Source organism: Drosophila bipectinata, chromosome 3R (assembly GCF_030179905.1).
Source record: "Drosophila bipectinata strain 14024-0381.07 chromosome 3R, DbipHiC1v2, whole genome shotgun sequence".
In the NCBI taxonomy this organism is placed as follows: Eukaryota; Metazoa; Arthropoda; class Insecta; order Diptera; family Drosophilidae; genus Drosophila; species Drosophila bipectinata.
In genome coordinates this window covers 9,260,372-9,279,835 of record NC_091739.1, presented here as the reverse complement: position 1 = coordinate 9,279,835, position 19,464 = coordinate 9,260,372, and the positions used below count along the sequence as shown (strand labels likewise).

The 19,464-nt window shown below is 44.0% G+C and overlaps 5 protein-coding genes across 6 annotated transcripts; all 5 read left to right on the top strand.

Moving 5' to 3' along the window:
- Window positions 1-2,110: 2,110 nt before the first annotated feature.
- LOC108128639 (uncharacterized) lies at window positions 2,111-2,838 on the top strand. The gene is made up of 2 exons (XM_017246317.3): window positions 2,111-2,270; window positions 2,330-2,838. Exons 1-2 carry the CDS (start codon window positions 2,225-2,227, stop codon window positions 2,641-2,643), a joined length of 360 nt encoding a protein of 119 aa, XP_017101806.2. The 5' UTR covers window positions 2,111-2,224; the 3' UTR covers window positions 2,644-2,838.
- Window positions 2,839-3,351: 513 nt separating this feature from the next.
- Window positions 3,352-4,882, top strand: LOC108128519 (uncharacterized). 2 transcript variants are annotated; one of them, XM_070281390.1, is made up of 3 exons: window positions 3,352-4,398; window positions 4,564-4,767; window positions 4,835-4,882. In XM_070281390.1, exons 1-3 carry the CDS (start codon window positions 3,369-3,371, stop codon window positions 4,843-4,845), a joined length of 1,245 nt encoding a protein of 414 aa, XP_070137491.1. In that variant the 5' UTR covers window positions 3,352-3,368; the 3' UTR covers window positions 4,846-4,882. The 2 variants fall into 2 exon arrangements, with proteins under 2 accessions (XP_070137491.1, XP_017101687.2); XM_017246198.3 differs by having other exon boundaries at window positions 4,564-4,882.
- An 8,693-nt stretch (window positions 4,883-13,575) lies between these two features.
- On the top strand, window positions 13,576-14,654 carry LOC108128626 (probable palmitoyltransferase ZDHHC24). The gene has a single exon (XM_017246307.3). The coding sequence runs from the start codon at window positions 13,686-13,688 to the stop codon at window positions 14,610-14,612; it is 927 nt and encodes a 308-aa protein (XP_017101796.3). The 5' UTR covers window positions 13,576-13,685; the 3' UTR covers window positions 14,613-14,654.
- A 47-nt stretch (window positions 14,655-14,701) lies between these two features.
- On the top strand, window positions 14,702-15,796 carry LOC108128628 (probable palmitoyltransferase ZDHHC24). The gene has a single exon (XM_017246309.3). It carries the CDS (start codon window positions 14,795-14,797, stop codon window positions 15,656-15,658), a length of 864 nt encoding a protein of 287 aa, XP_017101798.2. The 5' UTR covers window positions 14,702-14,794; the 3' UTR covers window positions 15,659-15,796.
- Window positions 15,797-15,883: 87 nt separating this feature from the next.
- LOC108128615 (probable palmitoyltransferase ZDHHC24) lies at window positions 15,884-16,926 on the top strand. Its single transcript, XM_017246293.3, has one exon. The coding sequence runs from the start codon at window positions 15,953-15,955 to the stop codon at window positions 16,853-16,855; it is 903 nt and encodes a 300-aa protein (XP_017101782.2). The 5' UTR covers window positions 15,884-15,952; the 3' UTR covers window positions 16,856-16,926.
- The last annotated feature ends 2,538 nt before the right edge of the window (window positions 16,927-19,464 follow it).

Genomic DNA, 19,464 nt, shown 5'->3' with positions numbered 1-19,464 from the left:
TTACAAGTATCCTTTTCGCTTTATTTTATTCTCTCTGTAGCGTCCTTGCAACTTGATTATAATTTGAGAACAGCGTCTTCTGGTTTTCGTAAAAGTTGTCTCTCAAAACTTGGAAATTCGAACTGCTGAACTGCCGGAGCTGCCGAGCTGGCAGCCGCCAGCTTCCGTTTAATCATTTTCAGCACTGTTGTTATGCCGTGGGGCTCACTTAGCTGATTGCAGTAGCTATCAAAAATTCGCAGCGACATCGACTGCGACAACGGCAACAGGAACGACAGCAACGACAACGACGAGGACAACGTGTCGTATGCGTGATATTATGTTAGGTCGTGCTCATTCGCACTTCTCTTGAGTTTCTAGCTTGTTTGCTGGCATCTTCATTCATATTGCCAACCTGGCAGGCGGGTGGGCACAAAAACGGCGCAGTCCAAAGGAGCAGGGACAGGAGCTGCCGCCAGTGGTGGAAAAAACTTTGTTAATTTTGAGCAGCTCACGCAATAAAGCAAACGCAGACAGCGCATCACGTGCGCATTTAAGTTGCAAGTTACAACGGCAACGTGCCGCATGCCTCATGCTGCTCAGCTACAGATACAGATACACCATAGGACACACACTGGCATAAATAAACGACTAGTTAGCTCGTGTCAGTGTAAATTTTACACACAGAGAAACCTGATGCCGCATACAAAGAGCCGGAGGGAGCTGCCTCGGTAACGCTCCTCACCTTTTGCGGTTTATTTTCACGCGCGTGTGCAATAAAAAGATATACCCTAGCCGGCATAACGGAAGTCGGGGCAAGTTTTGGCATCCAGGGAGGCACGATTCGAAGAAGGGGAAACGGATACCGTTGGAGCATCCTTGGCTGGCTGCGCTGCATAATCAGGCAAAGGCGACGTCGACAACGACAACATTTATCAAATGAAATGCACGTGCCAGGCGTTTTCCCGCCGCTTCCGTGTGCCGCCACCCATTTTCCCCTTTTCGGTTTGCCCGGGATACCGAATACGGTTCTCGGAGGTGCCAAAGCCCGGGGCTAGCTTGGGCGCGAGGGTTGCCTAGGAAGTCACACGAATTCCTACGAATGGCTTACACGTTTCTATTAAAGAAACAAAATATACTATTTATCGAAAGTGAGGTAGGATATTTATTGTAAAAAATAATATTAAAAAAATCTAAGAGGTTCTTCTTATATTTATCTACCCTCGTGCCCGCTTTGGAACTATACATGAAGCTAAGTTAAATATGTATCTTTCGCGTATGAGAGTAAAGTCAGCTGCAGGTTGCACTGCATCCGCGTAATTATAATGAGCAAAGTTTCTGGCATTGGTTTCTTTCTCAATGAATTAATACCGCGAAGCTATTCGCAAGTGGATCCTGGACGAAGATGAGAGTTATGGTAAGCTGAATAGATAGCTGTTGAGCTGGCTCTGACTGATTACACAAATTTGCTGCCTAGGATCGGGCTTCAAAGCTTCAAACAATCTGCGAAAGCTGCCGGAGCTGCCCCTCCCTCGACAGTGGCAGCCACCCGCCATAAAATTGCATTCTGCTGTCGTAGAAGTTTCCGCACCTTGCAACCAAGTAGCTGCCACTGGAGCTGCCGCCTTTGCTGTCACTCTTCCAGCTGCTTAAGTGCCATGCATTGAGATTGAGTTGTTTTCCTTGTCGGCCCCCGCCTAGCCGTAAGCCCCCGGGGAGGCATTCCACTTGAGAAAATCGATGATGTCTTGGGTGCCTTTGTTTTTGCAGCCGCACTCCGACTTGAAAATGTTTTGATAAACTAGCGCTCTGGCAATGCAAAGAAGGGGCAAAAAAATAGAGGACGAGCAAAAAGTGGCATCAGCAACTTTAAGCTGCAACAAATGCGCCAACAGTGGCACTTGAAGCAACAACTCAGCACAGTTCTGGTTGGAAGTGTACAGAGTGTAGGGGACAGAGGGTACAAAGTTTTGGCCAACTGTCGAAAAACAAGCGAAATGAAATTGGTAAAACAATTGTCAATGCGTCAATTTGAATGGATTTCAGTTGAGGAAGCAGCAGCAGAAGTAACTCCGGCAGATAAAAACATCAACAAGAACAAGTGTCGAAAGTTCCACCAAAGAAACTTCTAAACCCAGTCAGAGTGGCAGTAGTCCTTGCCACAAAAAGCTGAATAAAAAACACAAACTAGAAAATACAAAGGATCTGAACAGAGCTGGATATTGAACGAGAAACAAGGGAAAATATGAACTGGAAATTTATTCTCTGCTGGATGCTCAGCCACTCTTTCGGTAAGTGGGTTAGACTACCGACCGATTCTATTTCGAGACCCATTTCCAAATCATTGTAGTCATTGCGATGGAGGCCAACTGTCTGCGGGGCACTCGCCACATGTGGCAGCCAAAGCCAACGCCCACCGGCGGTCACGGTGCACCCAGCTGCAACCGTCCGCCGTCATTATTGCTACCCGGCAATGCAACAGAAACGGCAGAACCCGTAACGCCACCAGCAACGCCAACAATGGATATCCTTGCCAGGAAGGATGCTGGTTCTGAGGCTGCCCACCCTGCGGTCTTGTTGGCCAACTACGTCTATCAGTGTGCCACCAGGCGGCCCACCATTACCAGTAGCAGCACTTGCAACAAGCAGCCAGATTTGAATTGAGTCTTGAATTGGTAGCTGCATCAGCCAAGGTCTCTACCTCTGGACCTGGTTCTGTTTCTGGCAGCCAGTAAGCTGGAAATGACTAGGCCAATCAAATGCATCTTGTGTAGGGCTAGCTGCTATGCCGCGTGATATAAGATACTCTTTTAATATATATTTCATAACCTAATAAAGCAACCAAACAAATCTCTTATCTATAAGCTACTAGATGTGCATTGAAAACAATGCCAGGTGACTCTTTATAAGCTTTATTAATTAAAATACATCAATACTTTAACACTAATTGCGTTGCTTAACTTTTATTTCATAATTCCATCATTTGTACATAGCCTCTCAATAACCCTATTGTGCTACTTGGGCTGTAACAGTATTAAGGTCTCTGCCTCTGGACCTAAACCTCTTATCTATAAGAGTTTCAATATGCCCCCGGGAAAAGCTATGTATATTCATCAATATAAATCAATACCTTCACTCTAATTGTTTTAATAGTCCATAAGACTTAAAACTATTGTTATTTTATAATTCTAGCTCTGAATAAGTTGGCGATATTGTTCTACTTATATTATGTTGCCAATTATAAACGACTTAGAAATGTATACAAGCAGAACAACTGAGTTCCTTTGTTTATTTTCTTATCATCCGAAAGCCACTTGGTAATAAATCTTAATTGTATCTCAGCAGCTGCGAGATTTGTACAATCAGAACTCAACTCGCTCAGTTCAGTCATGGAAGCCGTTGCACCTGCTTGGCTAACGAGGGAATATCTAGAAGCTGCCTTGCGCCAGCACTACGCTGATGACCACGTTAAGGTCAAGTCTGTGGATTTCAAACCAGCCCTGAAAAAGGGGGAGAACTATGGAGCCATTCTGACAAAAATCGACCTAGTTTACATCCTAGGAAATGGTACAGAAATGGAAGAGCATTTGATGGCAAAGACAGCACTGGAAGATGAGGACTTGGACACCAAGGAGCGCAAGGCTCCCTACGATATCTACAACAGAGAGCTGGAGATCTATGAAAGGGTTCTCCCCCAGCTGGAAAAATTAGCTGGGGAACCGCTTTGCCCCAAAGTGTGGCACTCTGATCGCCAGCATGGATCTCTTCTAATGGAGGACTTAACGTATCAAGGATATAAGATGGCTCCGCGACTGCAGAGGCTGGATGGGGACCATGTGCGATTGGTGCTCAAAAAGCTGGCCAAAATGCAAGCAGCCTCGGCAGTCTTTGAATCAGATTGCAGAGACGAAAAAAATTCTCTGAAAAGATACGACCGCGGTTTTTTCAACCGCTACACCGAAAGTTTTAGTGCCTATTTTTTGGGCTGCCTGAAATCCTGTGCCAGCTACCTAAAAACAGAGCCGGGCTTTGAGAAGCATGCGCAATTATTAGAGGATCTTGTCCCCTACTACATGGGACTAGGACTGCGCTGTTTTCAGCCCGAAGCGGAACACATCAACGTTCTGACTCACGGCGATGCTTGGACCAACAACATGATGTTTAAGTACGAGGCGGGCGTGCCGACGGATGTTCTGCTCATTGACTTCCAGTACGCCTTCTGGGGCTCGCCCACTCTGGACATCCATCATCTGGTCAACACCTCGGCGGTGGAGCGGGTGCGAAGCGACCTTCAGGTGGAAATGAGATGCGTGTACCACGAAGTGTTTGTGCGGGAGCTGCGGCGACTTGGGTTCAAAGGTCAGAGACTGCCCAGCCGGAAGCAGTTTCACTTGGAGTCGGAGCAGAAGCGCTTTTACGGTGGGTAGTCTTTCTCATTAAAATTATTATTTGCATATATTACTTAAGGCTTTATTTAGGGAGTAGGTAGTAAATGAAGACTTTAGAATCTGTTCATTTTACACGTACTTATGAATTTTAAAAAATGAATAATTTAATGGTTTTGCTTATTTTTGGTCCTGCCAGCTGTTCACTGCGGACTGCTCCTCCAACCCGTGCTACTGAACACCGATGATGCGGACGCTGATTTCGCAGCCCTGCTCTCCGACCAGCCCCGTGGTATGAACATGAAAAGGCGTTTGTATCTACACGCCGGCATACAGGACTCCGTACGCCAGCTGGTGGTGCAATTCGAGCGCGAAGGACTCCTGGATCCGCAGCAGTTTGAGGGTTTCTATGCCAAATGAAGCGGGAATGCGACCCCTGTACGGCGCTTTCATAAACTCCCTTATTTCAGATTTCAATTAGACGGGCTAATAAACATAAAACATGGCTGCCGCCAGGAGCTCTTTGAATTATGAGCCGAGATGGGAGTTGGGAGTGTGATGCCAAAATGACAAAGCGAAACACACAGTTGGCTTAAACAAAAGCGCAGCACATTTGGTTGCAAGTGAGAAGGCTAGGATAGGTGGCCACCGAGCAGGAGGGCAAATGGCACAAAGGACTGGAATAGTTACACACATTTTTTGAATTCTTTAGCCTTTTTGAATGAGTGGAATGAATGGGTGACTGAATGGACGCCCTGCCGAGCTGTGAGTGCGTGTCTGCCACAGAAAGTGATGAAAAAATAAACGAAAAAATGCTAAAGCCAGAAATCTGGAGAGGGGAGCAGAGCGGGGGGTATGGAAATTAAAGAATCCTGCACGGGACTGGGCTTAATTAAAAACTTTAGTGCGAAATGCAAGCCAAGCTGTTGGAAAATTACCCAAATTATGATGTGTCTGCCGGCGGCGTGGCGGTTTTTAAAACTGCATTAAAGCTGAGTGCAATTAGGCTAAACTTTCCCATTTAGCCAGCTAGGCAGTGTCTAAAACTAGGCAAACGATTCAGCAGATGGCGAAAAAAGGCAAAAAAAATATAAACGGTGGCGGTTTCAGAGCCATAAACATTTTCGCAATTCCCCACTAAGCCTAATGCATGCCTCCCAACGATTGTCTTTCCCAGGATGTGTCTTTATCTGTGTGTGTGTATCTGCGAGCAAATCTGCTTGTTTATATCCTCCTATCTCTCTCGGCGGTGTCCTCAATCCGAGACAGAGACGTGGAGCGTAGAAAACAGTCTGATCCATCAATTCTCGCTGCCAACTTTGTCTTTGTATCCTGTCGTCGTCCTGCGCCTCATCCTCCTCGCTGTTTTATTCTCTTTGAGGATAGATAGGCGACTTTCAAGGGGAAATAATAAAAAGCAAACACACTCTGTCACATACACGTGTTCCAGAAAAAATTGTCAAGCACCAATATAAAATATTTGTTTCAAGGTTGAGTTCCTTCATTTAATTAATAAACTTTACTTTGAAATGGAATTTTCCATTTATAGGTAGTATTTCCACTTTAATTTCATAAATAACTCTGCCAACATCATGGATTATTTATACAAAAATAATGTTTTTCCTTCGTAAATTGTATATTTGCTGCAATGACACCCACAGGTTGTGAAACTTTCTAGTCCTGTAAGCTGAAATTTGATTTAAGCCATTCCGAAGATTAAAACTTTGCTATTTTCCCCAAAATGCAAACAGACATGGGATGGGGAAAAAACGAGATTAAAATGAAAATCAAAGTTTGGCTTCGGGGTGTGGAGTAAAATATTAAAATTGCTGTCGGACCAGGGCCAGGATTTATTTTCTTAATCCAAATAATGTCAAAAAGCCACAAACAAGCGACAGCCACATAAAACAACTTAGCAAATGAGCACACACACACCACACACACTCACAATGGGTGGGGCAGGAGGCGCAGCCGAAGAAAAATGTAATTTATTGTTATTACGAAAATAAATAAGAAAGGCAGGACACAGCAGAGCGAGAAATGAATCGAGGAGCATAAGGAGGCTGGGCCACGCCCACCCTGCCATCATGCCACACTGCTATCCTGCCACATACATACTTACATATGGCAATGCAGTATCTGAAATTGTGGCAAATAAAAGCGGAGAAATTAAGCAACTGACCGCTGGCAAATAAACCGAAAAAGCGAACACAGTCCGAGTACACAGACTCTTTGGCTAACAAAGGGCACAGGACACAAGAAATGGCAACGGCAGCCATTTTATATGTCGTTACATTGTAAATAAAGTATTGTTTATTCGCAACTGTGTGTGTGAGAGTGAGTATGCTGTGTGTCTGCTTAGTGAACTATAACAAGTGGATTTATGTGAAGCCAAAGTTGTGCCAGTTCCACATTTACCTAATAACCTGGCAGCCTGGCTTACGGGCGAGTCCAGGTCAGAGGTTTTATTTGTCACAAGGGAGGGCAGTGGCCAGTTTCCGGCCCAACGGCCCACCAGCCCAGCAGCCCTCAGGTCCACTGGTCCACTGGCATTATCGCTCAGTGGCCAACACTTAATCAGAAACCGGAATGAGAAACAGTCTTGCCTCTAATCTAATCAACTCGAGCCCCATAAATCCGCCCAGAGGTGGGGCAAATTGCTAAAGCTCCACAGCCGCACTTCATCAATTGCAACACAAGGTTGCGATAGTTCCGTTGCATACTTTTGGGGAAGCTCTGAGGAGCACTCGCACTTTGAAGCCAAAAATTTCAATTTATCTGCAGCCAGCTGAGCCACTGAATTGATTCCGGTCAAAACTGCAGGACCTTAAAACCTTCGGTTCAAGTGTGAGTAATTACCGCAGTTAGGCGGAACAGAGCAGAGCCAAGCCAGACCGAAAGGAACAGGAACCGGACTAGGCAAATGAATTTTCCCCGAGCCATCAACCTTTAAAAATAGCCTGCCTCAAGGGTGTTCTGCCTGTTCTCCTTGTTTTTGTTGTGTTTTCCTGCCGCCATGTTGAGTATGTGATGCTGTTGTGTGTGTGCTGGTGGTGTGGGAGGTCAGGCAACACTTGACTAAACATTTTCATTTTGGCCAGGCTAGGAGCGGCCAGAAGTCAATGAATTTTGCCACATGGCGTATGCTTGATATTGCGTGTTTTCTTTTTCCAGCGCTAAATGATTTCATTAAGTGCGAACTCAAACACTCCGGCCAATCGATAAATTTAGTCGAGAACGAAATTAGGAAAATAATAATAGGGCGCCAGAGCGCTCTGACTTTGCATTTTAATTAGTAATCGGCATTAAATTTTCCCATCTTTGTTTTAATTGTAATTTAATATTGATAACCAAATGCCAAATGAGTTTCCTAAGCTGGACTCCAAAACAAACAAACGAAAGCGAGCAAGGGCAAGGGGAAGTCGTGACCTTTTCATGGGCCAGTGGGTGTCAATGACACATGGCATGCGAATTACACGCCGAGCAAAAATGTAATTTATTCAGTACCGGGGCGAAGATGGAGCAGAAACAAAGACATTGCCTTATAATGAAAGGCAAACAAAGCATTCTTTTAGGCGCCGCTGCAGCTGTGACATGTGTTTGTGGGTGTGGCATTGCCGGTCAAAGTTCAAAGAACGAGGCGCAAAAATTAAAACGGATTAGTTGAGCAACGACACACACACACAAGCCAGTAGCTGAACCAGAACCAGAAGCCGATCCATCACCAGGGCGCCAAAAGGGTTAAGACCCTAATTGCATTAGCCGTGTGTAATCAGCCGGGCCACTAAGATAAATCCCATCCGTCCTGGGCCAGACAGTTATTGAAAACTTATTAGTCTGCAGGACTGCCAGGATGTGATCCCAGCAAGGAGCCTATTTACATTTACCAAACTGTGGCATGTTGTGTATTTACAAGTTTGCTTTTCAATCGCCTGGAAGCTGGGAAAATATTACTTTGCCTGAGCGACGAGATATTGACCCTAATTGAATTACTGCAGTTTGGCCAGGATTTTAATATTTATCCTATAAACTGTGAAACACGCAAAGAATTTAAATCTTTGCAGGTCCTAAGAGTGTGGGCCAAAAATTGAAATGAAAGAGCAACTCTCTTATGGGAGAAAATCCTTTCTCTCTCGTGTCCTCTCCCTGCATAAAAGCTCTTCCTCGACAGCTTTATCCTCTCGCAGTCTCTTTTTCTCAAACAGGGATGCTGGGTGAAAAAATACTCAAATCCTGCGCTCGGCAAAAACGAGTCTTGTCATTGAGTGTCTATTGAGTCAAGTGCTTTTCACACTTCATGTCCTTGCCGTATATGTGTTGGTGTCACTTGGCTTAAATTTCATTTTCGTATGCCCTTAGCATTAGCCAGCACATTCCTTGCACAGACGACCCTTGTTTTTTGTGCCCACAACTCCGTTTTTGTTGCCACTTCATTTTGGCCCAAAGGAGGCGGAAAGATAGAAAAACGGGCTTGCCAACCCGCTTTTGTTTTTTATCATCTGTTTGCCTCTTTCGGGCTACCCGTTTGCTGCCTGATGCTTCTTATCTCTGCCCTTTTTTTTTCAGCTTCCAGCTCCGGCTTTTCCCCTGTTTTTGTTTTTATTGAACAGCGCCTTCATTGTTTGATTTTTGTCAACGGTCCTTCGGTGTTGTTGCTCCGACTTGCTTACATAAGAGTCCTGGCTGCTCCTGCTATTTGTTTCAGCATCTTGCGTGTTTGATTTTTATTTGGCTTACCCACTGGCCATTGTTCATTTCTCGGTTAGTTGGTCTTTTAATCGCCTTGCTTAGTTATCCGTTTGTTGCTCCCACATCCCTGGTCCCCCATCGGAAGGACTTTAGTCTTCTTAGTCGGGCTTTCAATTTCAATTAGTCGGAGCGCTGCTTAAAGTGCTGTCCTGGCGAGAGTTAATCCGGTAGTTGAGGCAGTCTGAGTTATTAGGTAAATATTTAATTGACGTTTACGGAGATCAAAGTTGGACGCCATCCTGGAGCCTGCCACCCGGCACCTGGCACCCAACTGTCGATAATTTATTATTTTTAGCTTGGCTTAGCTGGCTTTTGTTATAAATGCCATTGATACGCTAATTACACGCGATAATTTATCAAACACACGCGCCCCTAAAAACACCACTGGCACGTAACGTTCGCTGCTAAAAATTCAGCTGCAGTGGCAAAAATTGCTACTTAATTATCCCTTCCTTTGTCCTTTGCTCGTTCCCGACGTCAATGTCACGACTGCATGCTCATCCGCCCCGCCCTGCTACCGCCCCTTTCACATCAAATGGGGTAACTTTACAATTAACTACTAATTGCTCATACGCCACGTTGCCCGGATGGAAGAAAGTCAGGTAGTCAGGTGTGCGTTACTGCAGCTCCTGCCATATCCTGCCCCCATTCCTTGCTTGCCTTTTGGCCTAATTATCCGCGTTGTCACCCACCTGGCAGTTGTTGTTGTCTGGCATTTACTGAATTAAGTTTTAAATTTTTATTAAATGCCTTTGCGCATTTTTGCGTTCCTCCTCGGCGACTGCTTTCAGCTACTGTAATTAGTTTTTAATTGCTTTTCAGGCAGCATAACTATGCGAGCCCGGGATAGTTCACTTCACTTGTTTAAGATGCGAAATCCCAAAGATTTCCCATTTTCCATTTCGAAACTTTACGGCGGCCCAGCTGAGGAAAAGTCAATCAGTAATTGGGTCTGCTTCACGTCAACTGAAAATGGGTGCCCTAGAAATGGCGCGAACAATACGCCAACAATAAGAGGAAAACGCAAAAAGAGGCTGCTGCTGCGGGGAAAAAAGGAATGTAATCAGAAAACTTTCGCAATAAATCTATGAAAATAATGAAAAACCCAAAGTGCTGCCCGCCATTCTGGATTACTATTACAATTTCAATATTTCACACATATAGGCGAATGTCAATATTGAAATGGATGGGTCGCCCGAGAGGTCAGTGCGACAATAAAATACACTCTGAAATTTGCAAAAGTGCGATAGATTTAGAATCATTTGCTATTCTCAATAGATGCCTTAATGCATCGTAGTGAAGGTAAAATAGTGTCCATATTAAATGGCAATAAAATAGCTGGGATACGAGAATAACTAATGAGATTTTTTTTGAATTTTATATTGCATTCCAAACCAAATAAATAAATATCCCAGAATATCTCAAATTAATATCTAACAATTCAAAGACAGCTTTTATTAAATAAGTAAAATACCTTACTTCCCGCAGAGTATCAATCAGCAAACATTGTTTCCAAGGGTCCCCGTGCAAAAAGCGGTCCCTGTTCGTTCGCATTTCTGCACTCGCACACACTCAACACACAGCAGCCAATGGCCCCCTTACACACTCACCTCATGCAAATTGCAAACACATGTCGAAGGCGCAAAACATTGTCAAACAAAATGAAAAATTTATGAAAACGGAAATGAAACAAAAGCAAAAACAAAAGCAGTAATAGTAGCTGACAACAAAAATGTCGCCATGCCACAAAAAAAAAGTGATTGTAAAAAATAAAACATGTTTTGCAACGTACCAAGGAGAAAAAAAATGAAAATTTCGCTTCGTTTACGTAAAACTTCCAACTCATTTCGCCCAAATGACAAGCCATTTTGTGTGCCAAGTGCCAAATATTTTACATGCCAGCCAGCCAAACATATTTTGGCCCTAAACAGCACACCAAGAAGAGGAATATGAAACGAAATCTCCAGGACGAAACCAATACAGTCGCAAAATGGCAAGAACTTCGGCAGCTGGCAGCTGGAAGCTGGCTCGCTTTGCAAAATCACTCATACGCAACGTGAGCCCGGAGCATTGAACAGCTTCAATTGCCGTTTGATGGTTCATTAAAATGTTGCTCGCTGCATTGGCTCGAAGCAACCGAGCACAATATATCGGGGCCAGGTGTCGAGCGAGCATTTAGACGAACGATGCAATTCCCAGCTCAATAACAGGTTGGAGCCAAGCAAAATTAATGTTTTGCCGCTAGCTCAGATAAATAGCAGAATAAATTAAAGTGTGCTGCTGGTCTTAAGCCCCCCATCCTGGCCACCGCCTTAATTGCAGAGCAGAGTCGAGTCCTGCCGAGAGGGTCTTAACCCAAAAAAAAAATAAAACATGTGTATGCATTCGGTGTAATAATATTAATAGCACACCCGGCAGGCATGTGTCGCAGTATTTACAATCTTTCCCTGCTATGAAATTACAAACATAAAATAAAGTACTGAGAAGGGAATCTAATACGGTTGTGATACTTACGGTTGTGAGACTCCTCGGCCCAACAAAGATAATGTTCATAAATAAATTGCGTGCTTAGAGGGAGTTATATTGCTTAGAGGGTTCAAAGGGGTTATCAGTTTCTTGGGTTAAATACATGTGTAATAATGTGATTTTCATATTTTAAATTAAATAAATATTTTATTTAAAATATCATACTGGGTCATGTGGCTTACTGTTTACCAAAAGTATGTCTATTTTCTACCAATTATAATTAAATATTAAGCCACCATAAGATGGAGTATTTCGCAGTTGAGTACCTGAAGTACAAATTCTTACCAGGTATTCCATGCGTGTATCAACCACTCGGCCTGGGCCCTACATATCTAATTTTAAACATTTTTCAAACTCAATTACATTCCGAGGAGACGCGCCGTGGGTATGGAGCTGATGTATGTGGGGGTGGCCCCGTACCAGGTAATTGCTTGCAAATTACACAGTAACACACCGGGCATAACCCTGGGATATAAAACAGAACAGGGACAAAACCTGAGGACTGTGGACTACAGACTGCGAAAACTTTTCAGCACAGCTGCCTGAAGTTGAGAGTCTCCTTGTAATGAAATGAAACAAAGACACCAACTGGGAGTTGGGTAACTGGGAGGCTGGCGGGAAAATCATCTTAAATTAGCAGCAAAACTCGGCAATTATGCGAGAAGTTGGCCAAAAAGCAGTTGCCAACTCCGCACACCATTCTCTTGGTTCCTTTTTTTTTCATTTTGTGTGTCTTCTGTGAGCAAATGCTAATGACTTGAAGTGCCCGCACAAAGTCAAAGAGAAAGCGAAATGGGACTGGGAGAAAGTCATGCCACAGGTTGACTGACAAACACATTGACAGCATGTCTGAGGGAGGGGCTGATTCTGCGCCGGAAATGGCAGCGCCGCACAGCACAAAATGGCTGTTTGTTTGCTTCCGGTCTGGGCCAAAGACGGCAAACACATTTAGCCACGAAGTGAGGAAAGTCCTTCCCGTCCTTGCACATATTTTATGCAAACTAAAAGCAGAGTTCCACTCCACTCTATTCCACTCGGCCGACACCCACGGAACCCTCTCAGTAGGCAAGGACTCCCTTTCCTAAAAACATGAAATGGAAAACCGCGACTTTTCCACCTTCATCTACTGGCAGGTTGGCGGGCGGGCGCGCTGGCAGGCTGGCAGGTGGCCTTACCACATTCAAAATGCTTAGTTCATATTAATAATTCATAAAAATTTATGCGAAATAGACAACATTTGCGCCGGTTCTGTCAGTCGCTGTTGCGGTCTAAACCTGGCTGACAGCTGCCATTTTGCGGTCGGTGGGGCCAATGAAGTCGACTCTGCCAGCTGGTTTGTATATTTGATATGCATTCGCTGTTTTTATTTTTTATGCTGCTCCTTTGTTTACACAATATACAGCTGCTGCAAAATCATCATATTCTGCCCCGGCCCTTAAAGCTGTACCTCCATGTACCTCCTTTGTTTTATTTTTGTAAGACCATACATTCTACATGTGCACTTTTTAAAAAATATTTTCATGTTGAAATGATACTCATACATGGCATATAACGGCTATAGGATTTCACTTTTCGTCTGAAAACTGAATCTGAATCGTCTGAATTTGTTTTTATATAGTTTCTGTTCTGGGAAAAGTTATTGAAACATACATTTTTAAAGCTTCAACAATTCTATCATTAATTTCTAGTCTACTTGAATGCTCTTTTCATTTGTTCCCCCAGCAGACGCATATACATGTATGCCTTTTCTAATTTGTCTTTCAGGATTTTTTTTCCAAACCTTTTTAGCAATTATAAATGTAATTTCGCTCTAATCCGCTTAAAAACGAAAAGAAATTGAATTTGGCAACCCAGCCCCCAAAAGGCCAGCAGACTGCAAGATTTTTCCGACTGAATGGCAGAGGCGATTAAGTCACTTATAGCCTCATATATAGCCTTGAATACATATTTGCAAATCGCTTTAGTTCACGCTTTTAATGTCTTTATCAAATTATAAAAGTTTCGTTTTTGAAAAAGACTCAGAACTCAAAAAAGTCCTCTGTTCGAATGAAGGTGAAGTGTCGAAGGCCTCGTAGACCCGTTCGCAGGATGGTACATCGGGTGTGTATGACGATCAGGAGCTGTACGAAAAGGCACAAAAGAACCTTTATGGCCATTCTTCATTCCACTTCCGCCTTGGTCCTTGTCGGAGTGATACTCTTCCTTATTTTCTATGATATGTGGTATGTGCTCCCGACGATATTCGATCCTGAGGGGCTCGTTTATGGCTTACACTGGCTCTTGGTGGTATTCCTCGTCTGCAATGTCCTAGGCAATATGTGGGCTGCTTTCCACTGCGACACTTCGGTGGCAAGTCTGGCAATAGGTCGCCAGAAGCCGGCTGAGGGCGAAGCTCACCTCTGGCACTACTGCTCCACCTGCCAGTTGCAAGTTCCGCCACGCTCGTGGCACTGCAAAGCATGCAACTGCTGCATTCTGAAGCGCGATCACCACTGCACCTTTGTGGCAAACTGCGTGGGGCACAAAAATCAACGGCACTTCCTTGGCTTCGTTTTTCACCTGTTCCTCGGCAGCGGTCTGGCACTTATTTACAATGGGATCTACACCTGGAAATACGGATCATTTTTAGTAGCAGATCCACTGCTTATGGTAGCCAGTTTGGCCAATAATATCACCGACTACGACGCTATGAGCTGGAAGTTCGTAGTGGCCACCATTTTCAAGCTTAATTTGTTCGCATTTGTGGTAGCACTCGTCATGTTTTCCTTTCAGATGATTCTGGCGTGTCGGAACAGTACATGCTACAAGATATTTGATCGGACTTACAATCTTGGTTGGCGGCAAAACCTTAAGGTCGTCTTAGGAAATCGTCTCTTTTGGATTTTTCTCTGGCCCACGATTAAGAGTCCTTTGCCACACGATGGATCCCAGTGGTACATAGAGCCCAGTGGCAAAAAAATTAATATTATTTAGATTATGCTTAAATAAATTCAAAGGTTAATATACTGCCTGGAATTAAGTTAAAAAAAAGAAATTCGTTTTTAGAAACTCATTGCCATCATTGCTTTGATATTTATTTCAAATTTCAACTAACACTATCTAAAAATTATTGAAACATTTTTACTCGACTATAACATACTCGATTTTTTATAAATATGTGCGTTTTATCGGATCTGTTACAGTATTATGCAAAAACCGATCCCAAAAAATTTATCCGATATGCGCATCCTATTTCGATAGTTTTTCTGTTCGCGGCCACTGTATTCTTTTTCACCTGGGAGGTGTTCTTTTTGCTGCCCGACTTGATTGGAACAGAGGGCTGGTTCTACAAAGCCAACTGGATCGTGGACTTGGTTATAGCCTACAACGTTTGGGCCAACATGCTGGCCTGCTACCGCACGGACTGCTCAGTGGCGAGGCTTCCGAAGGATCGTCTGGTTCCAGGCCCTGACGAGAAGCACTTGTGGCACCACTGTGAGGACTGCAAGCAATTAGTACCACCACGATCCTGGCACTGTAAATTTTGCAGATGTTGCATCTTGAAGCGGGACCACCACTGCATCTTCACGGCCAATTGCATAGGGCACAACAACCACAGGTACTTTTTCTGGTTCACTTTCTACGTGACCTTGGGAACTGCCGTGGCCTTAGTGACCAATTTCGCCTACATGGTTAAATACAATATTTTGCTCCACGGGCCAGCCTTTATCTTTAATATATTTATCTGGATTTCCGGATCAAACTCGCCCATGGTGAAGTACAATTTAAAGGAGAACGTTGTATTCTCATTCAACCTGTTCTCCGTGGCACTTGCTGGTATCATGTTGGTAAACCAAACTTGCATTATCTACCGGAATGCGTCCTTCTACAAAAGAGAAGGCAGATATGATCTAGGACTGCGGAAAAACATAAATATTATAATGGGAAAAGCTGGCCTGTGGACTTTTCTGTCGCCTTCTATAAAAAGCCCTTTGCCCCATGATGGCGCCCAGTGGCAACTGCGGAAGATCATCAAATAAAAAAAATCTAAAAATATTTCCATTAAGGGATCATATTACATATTTAACGAAAGAACAGTGGATAGCTATTGGTATTTTTATAAAAATTATAGTGTGGAGATAAGAATGTTATTCATCTGATTCCAATAAACTTTTTATCCGCTTATATACTATGAGTATTAATAAAAAGGGTTAAGTCTTTCTACATTTATATCTAAAGGGCTTGTCAATAGATGATCATTTTTAAGACCTTTGTAATATTAATCAGACTTGAAATATTCTCAAAAACACAACAAGTTAACAATTTTGTTTTTGATGTACTTTGTGGGTAACTCGATCAAGCTTCGCGCCATGGGTTGTCAGGAGAGCCAGCCATCCCACTACTCGACAAACCGCCTCATGAAAGCCTCCACGTCCTGTTTGGAATCCCTCGCCATCACAGTGGTTATCTTTCTGACCATTTTCTTCTACATATACGGTATTTACATCGTGCTGCCAACCATGATGGGATCGTTTGGACAGACCTTCCATGGATTTCTCGGTGCGTGGATTGTCTTTAATATCCTGGGAAACTTGTGGGCGTGCAACAGGACCAAGAACTGGGTTGCTAGTCTATCTGCAACAGAACTGACCCCACGGAAGGGGGAGGAGTACTCGTGGAGCCGCTGCGAACCTTGCAACTTGCTTATGCCCCCCAGATCGTGGCACTGCAAGATATGCAACCGCTGTGTTCTGAAGCGAGATCACCACTGCAACTTCACGGGCTGCTGCATCGGCCACAACAACCATCGGTACTTTATTTGGTTTCTGTTCTACATTACTTTCGGCACCGGCTTGGCCTTGGTTTACAATCTCATATATACTGTGAACTACGGACAATTAACCCTGATAGATCCTATAGTCCTATATGTCCTTGTTGTTGAAATGCTGGTGGGTCTTGGAAAGGAAGAGATACATCTAAAATATTTCATTTTTGTCATCTTTTATGTCAACGTCGTGTCCTTCGTGTTTGCGGCAGTCAAGTTTGGCTATCAAATGTGGTTAGTCCGGAATAACACAATGTTTTGCAGCAAATCGAAAGAAAGTTACGATATGGGATTCCGGGAGAACTTTCATGAGGTGCTGGGCCTTCGGGGATTTTGGACTATAATCTCGCCCACAATCAATAGTCCCCTGGCCCACAACGGAACCCAATGGAAATGTAAGCAATCGGTTTAAGCCAAGTATCGATTAGATTGGATACTCGGATTTATTCAAAATTTAGGAGGCAGTAGTTTATTCTTATTAAAAAATACTTTGTTTAAAAAATGAATGAACTTCTATTAAAATCTTCAAAATATACTTTTGAAAATATAATATTTATCATTATAGTTTCATATATCGATTGATAACTTTTGACCAAATCTAATACGGCTATCACTATCATTTCGTTGACGACCGTCTGTCCTCGGAAATTAAACACACCCTTTCCCCGTGCAATCCAGACAATCGAGTTTTCCGCTCCATTTAATGCCGCAGTCGATGTGCTAATTACCATTGCAAATCGGGGCGGATATTGGGGGGAGTGGGAAAGCTATGGGGGTGGTAGTGGCACGTGTCAGTTTTATCCGATTGCCATTTGTGGTTGCGAATTGAAGTCATGTCTAGGTGAACTGGGCATTATGGTACACTAAAGCAGGCACTAAGAAAATATCTTAAGTATAATATCTATAGTAAAAACAAAGTAAAGACAATGGTATAAGCCATATTATTTAGGATAAAACATAGTCTATAGAGATTATTGGCTCAAGCCCCAAAAATTTGCATAATGTAACGCCCCCAAAATGCGTTGAGGAAACGATTTGTGGCAGATTTCGGGCCGTCACCTCAAGTCTGTCTATTGCTTGTGACACCTTCTGCCGCAAGTCGAAAACACTTGTCAAGTGTCGGAAAAAGCCAAAAACCGTTTGAAAAATGAAAGTGGCTATAACAGGGAAGCGGATAGACAATGTTAGGTAGAGATATCGAGGAGAGCGCAGGCGGTGGGAGAATTAATGACGGCGCATGCCAGTGACAAGCCTCGAAACATGAAATCAAAGTCCATTGGGCGTTGGGCTTTGGGCGTGTTCGGTGCATGAAAAATGTTCGAGGTGCGAAATCTGTTGCCGAGGTCTAAACAACATAATTGCCAAATAAAAAAGTCCCCGCCGGCTTAGACCGGCTGACCATTAATCAAAACTGGTGCTCAGTCCTTCTGAAAAATGAGCGCACTCGGAAAAGTCGGGACAGCTGCCTCCGGCCGAAGGCACGATTCCTCCTCCGCTGAGAAATGGCATTGTCAACACTTTTTGGCCAATCGGAAGGCGGGGATCCCCTCCGGATTCAGCCAGCGACATTTGTTCCGGCCATGGCTTATTGCGACAGGCATCCGCCATCCTCTATCCGCCCCCCGACGACTGATGCCTGATGATGACCTCCGATACGGGATGCGATTCCTGATTCCTGATTGCAGGGCGTTCTATGTTCAATTGGTCTACTTCCGTTGGCCAAATGCTGGCCAACTGCTGCCATATTTGTGTGCTTTAAAACAGGAACAGAAATTTAGTAAAAGACTGTCCAAGACCACAGGCCACTCTCACACCAACAGTCGAACAATCATACGCCGCATTGTCCTCAACCTGGTGAGGAGCAGGCCACAGGACCTGTCACGACATCTGTTGTGGAAATTTGAATGTGGCATCAGCTCGGGCCTTGAAAAACGTTGGCATATCAGAGACGGGCAGTGAAAATACGACAGGCAAAGGAATGGGACCTCTAACCTGCGGGTTTCGTGGTAAAAGGGAGTATTAGGCATTCCCAGAACCAAGGACAAGAGCGGCGGGCTGGTAGCCCGTCCCTTAAAAACCTCATTCTGAAACTAGCTCCTGTGTGGCGTTCAGCATTTACCACTAAGCAATGTGCTCCTGTTCAAAGGACATCGCAAATACGGAGTCAGTTGGGGAGTGGTAGGGCAGCGATAAGTACTCAGAACACTGAAATGCTGGTTGGGATCTTGGGGGTCATGACAGTCTTAATGGTGGCACTGTAAGTAAGTGACCTTAAAGGCGCCAAATTAGTCATATCATAACAAAAACAGGGTGCTTGGGACATAATGTCCCAGAAATTTGAAATAATTTTGTAATTGAAGAACCATCTCAGCACCCAATCCCAGTCTTCGAGTACGCATCCCTTTTGGCAGGATAGCAATAGCAACCGCTGTTCTGCTGCTGCTGGTGTTTTCCTCAAAGACTTTCCTCTGCCGGCTGCTACGCCGACTGCTCAGCTACTGCGCTGCCCCAGCTCTGCCTCGTCTCTGCTCAGCCCTGTGATTTTCCTGTTTTCCTCTGTTTTTCCTCTGCTTAGGGATTGGGATGATGGACAAATGGCATCGCCAAAAGAGCAACTAAGCAGCGACAGTTTTTATGATTTTTCGGTCGCCGCCAGTTTTTCTTTTGTTTGTTTTGCAATTATTTCCCCTGCCGACGAGTGTGGACTTCAATGTTAATGTTTCTGTCCTTTTCCAGTGGTGGCTGTTGTTGTAGTGTCCTTTCATTCACCCCTAATGGCTCATCTTCAATTCCGATGAACCCCACTTTGCCTCAATTGTCGCACTTTGTTTTGGCATTACTCTTTGAAATTTGAGACCTTGTCTTACTTACATTTTGCAACATTTGCATACATTTCATATGAGTTGCACTTAGGTACTTTTTTCACACCAAAGAGAATGGTGTCAGATCAATCCGTATGCAACTCAACCCTTTCTTTTCAAACCCCACGTCTTATAGTTTCATTATACCCTTGCAGAGGAT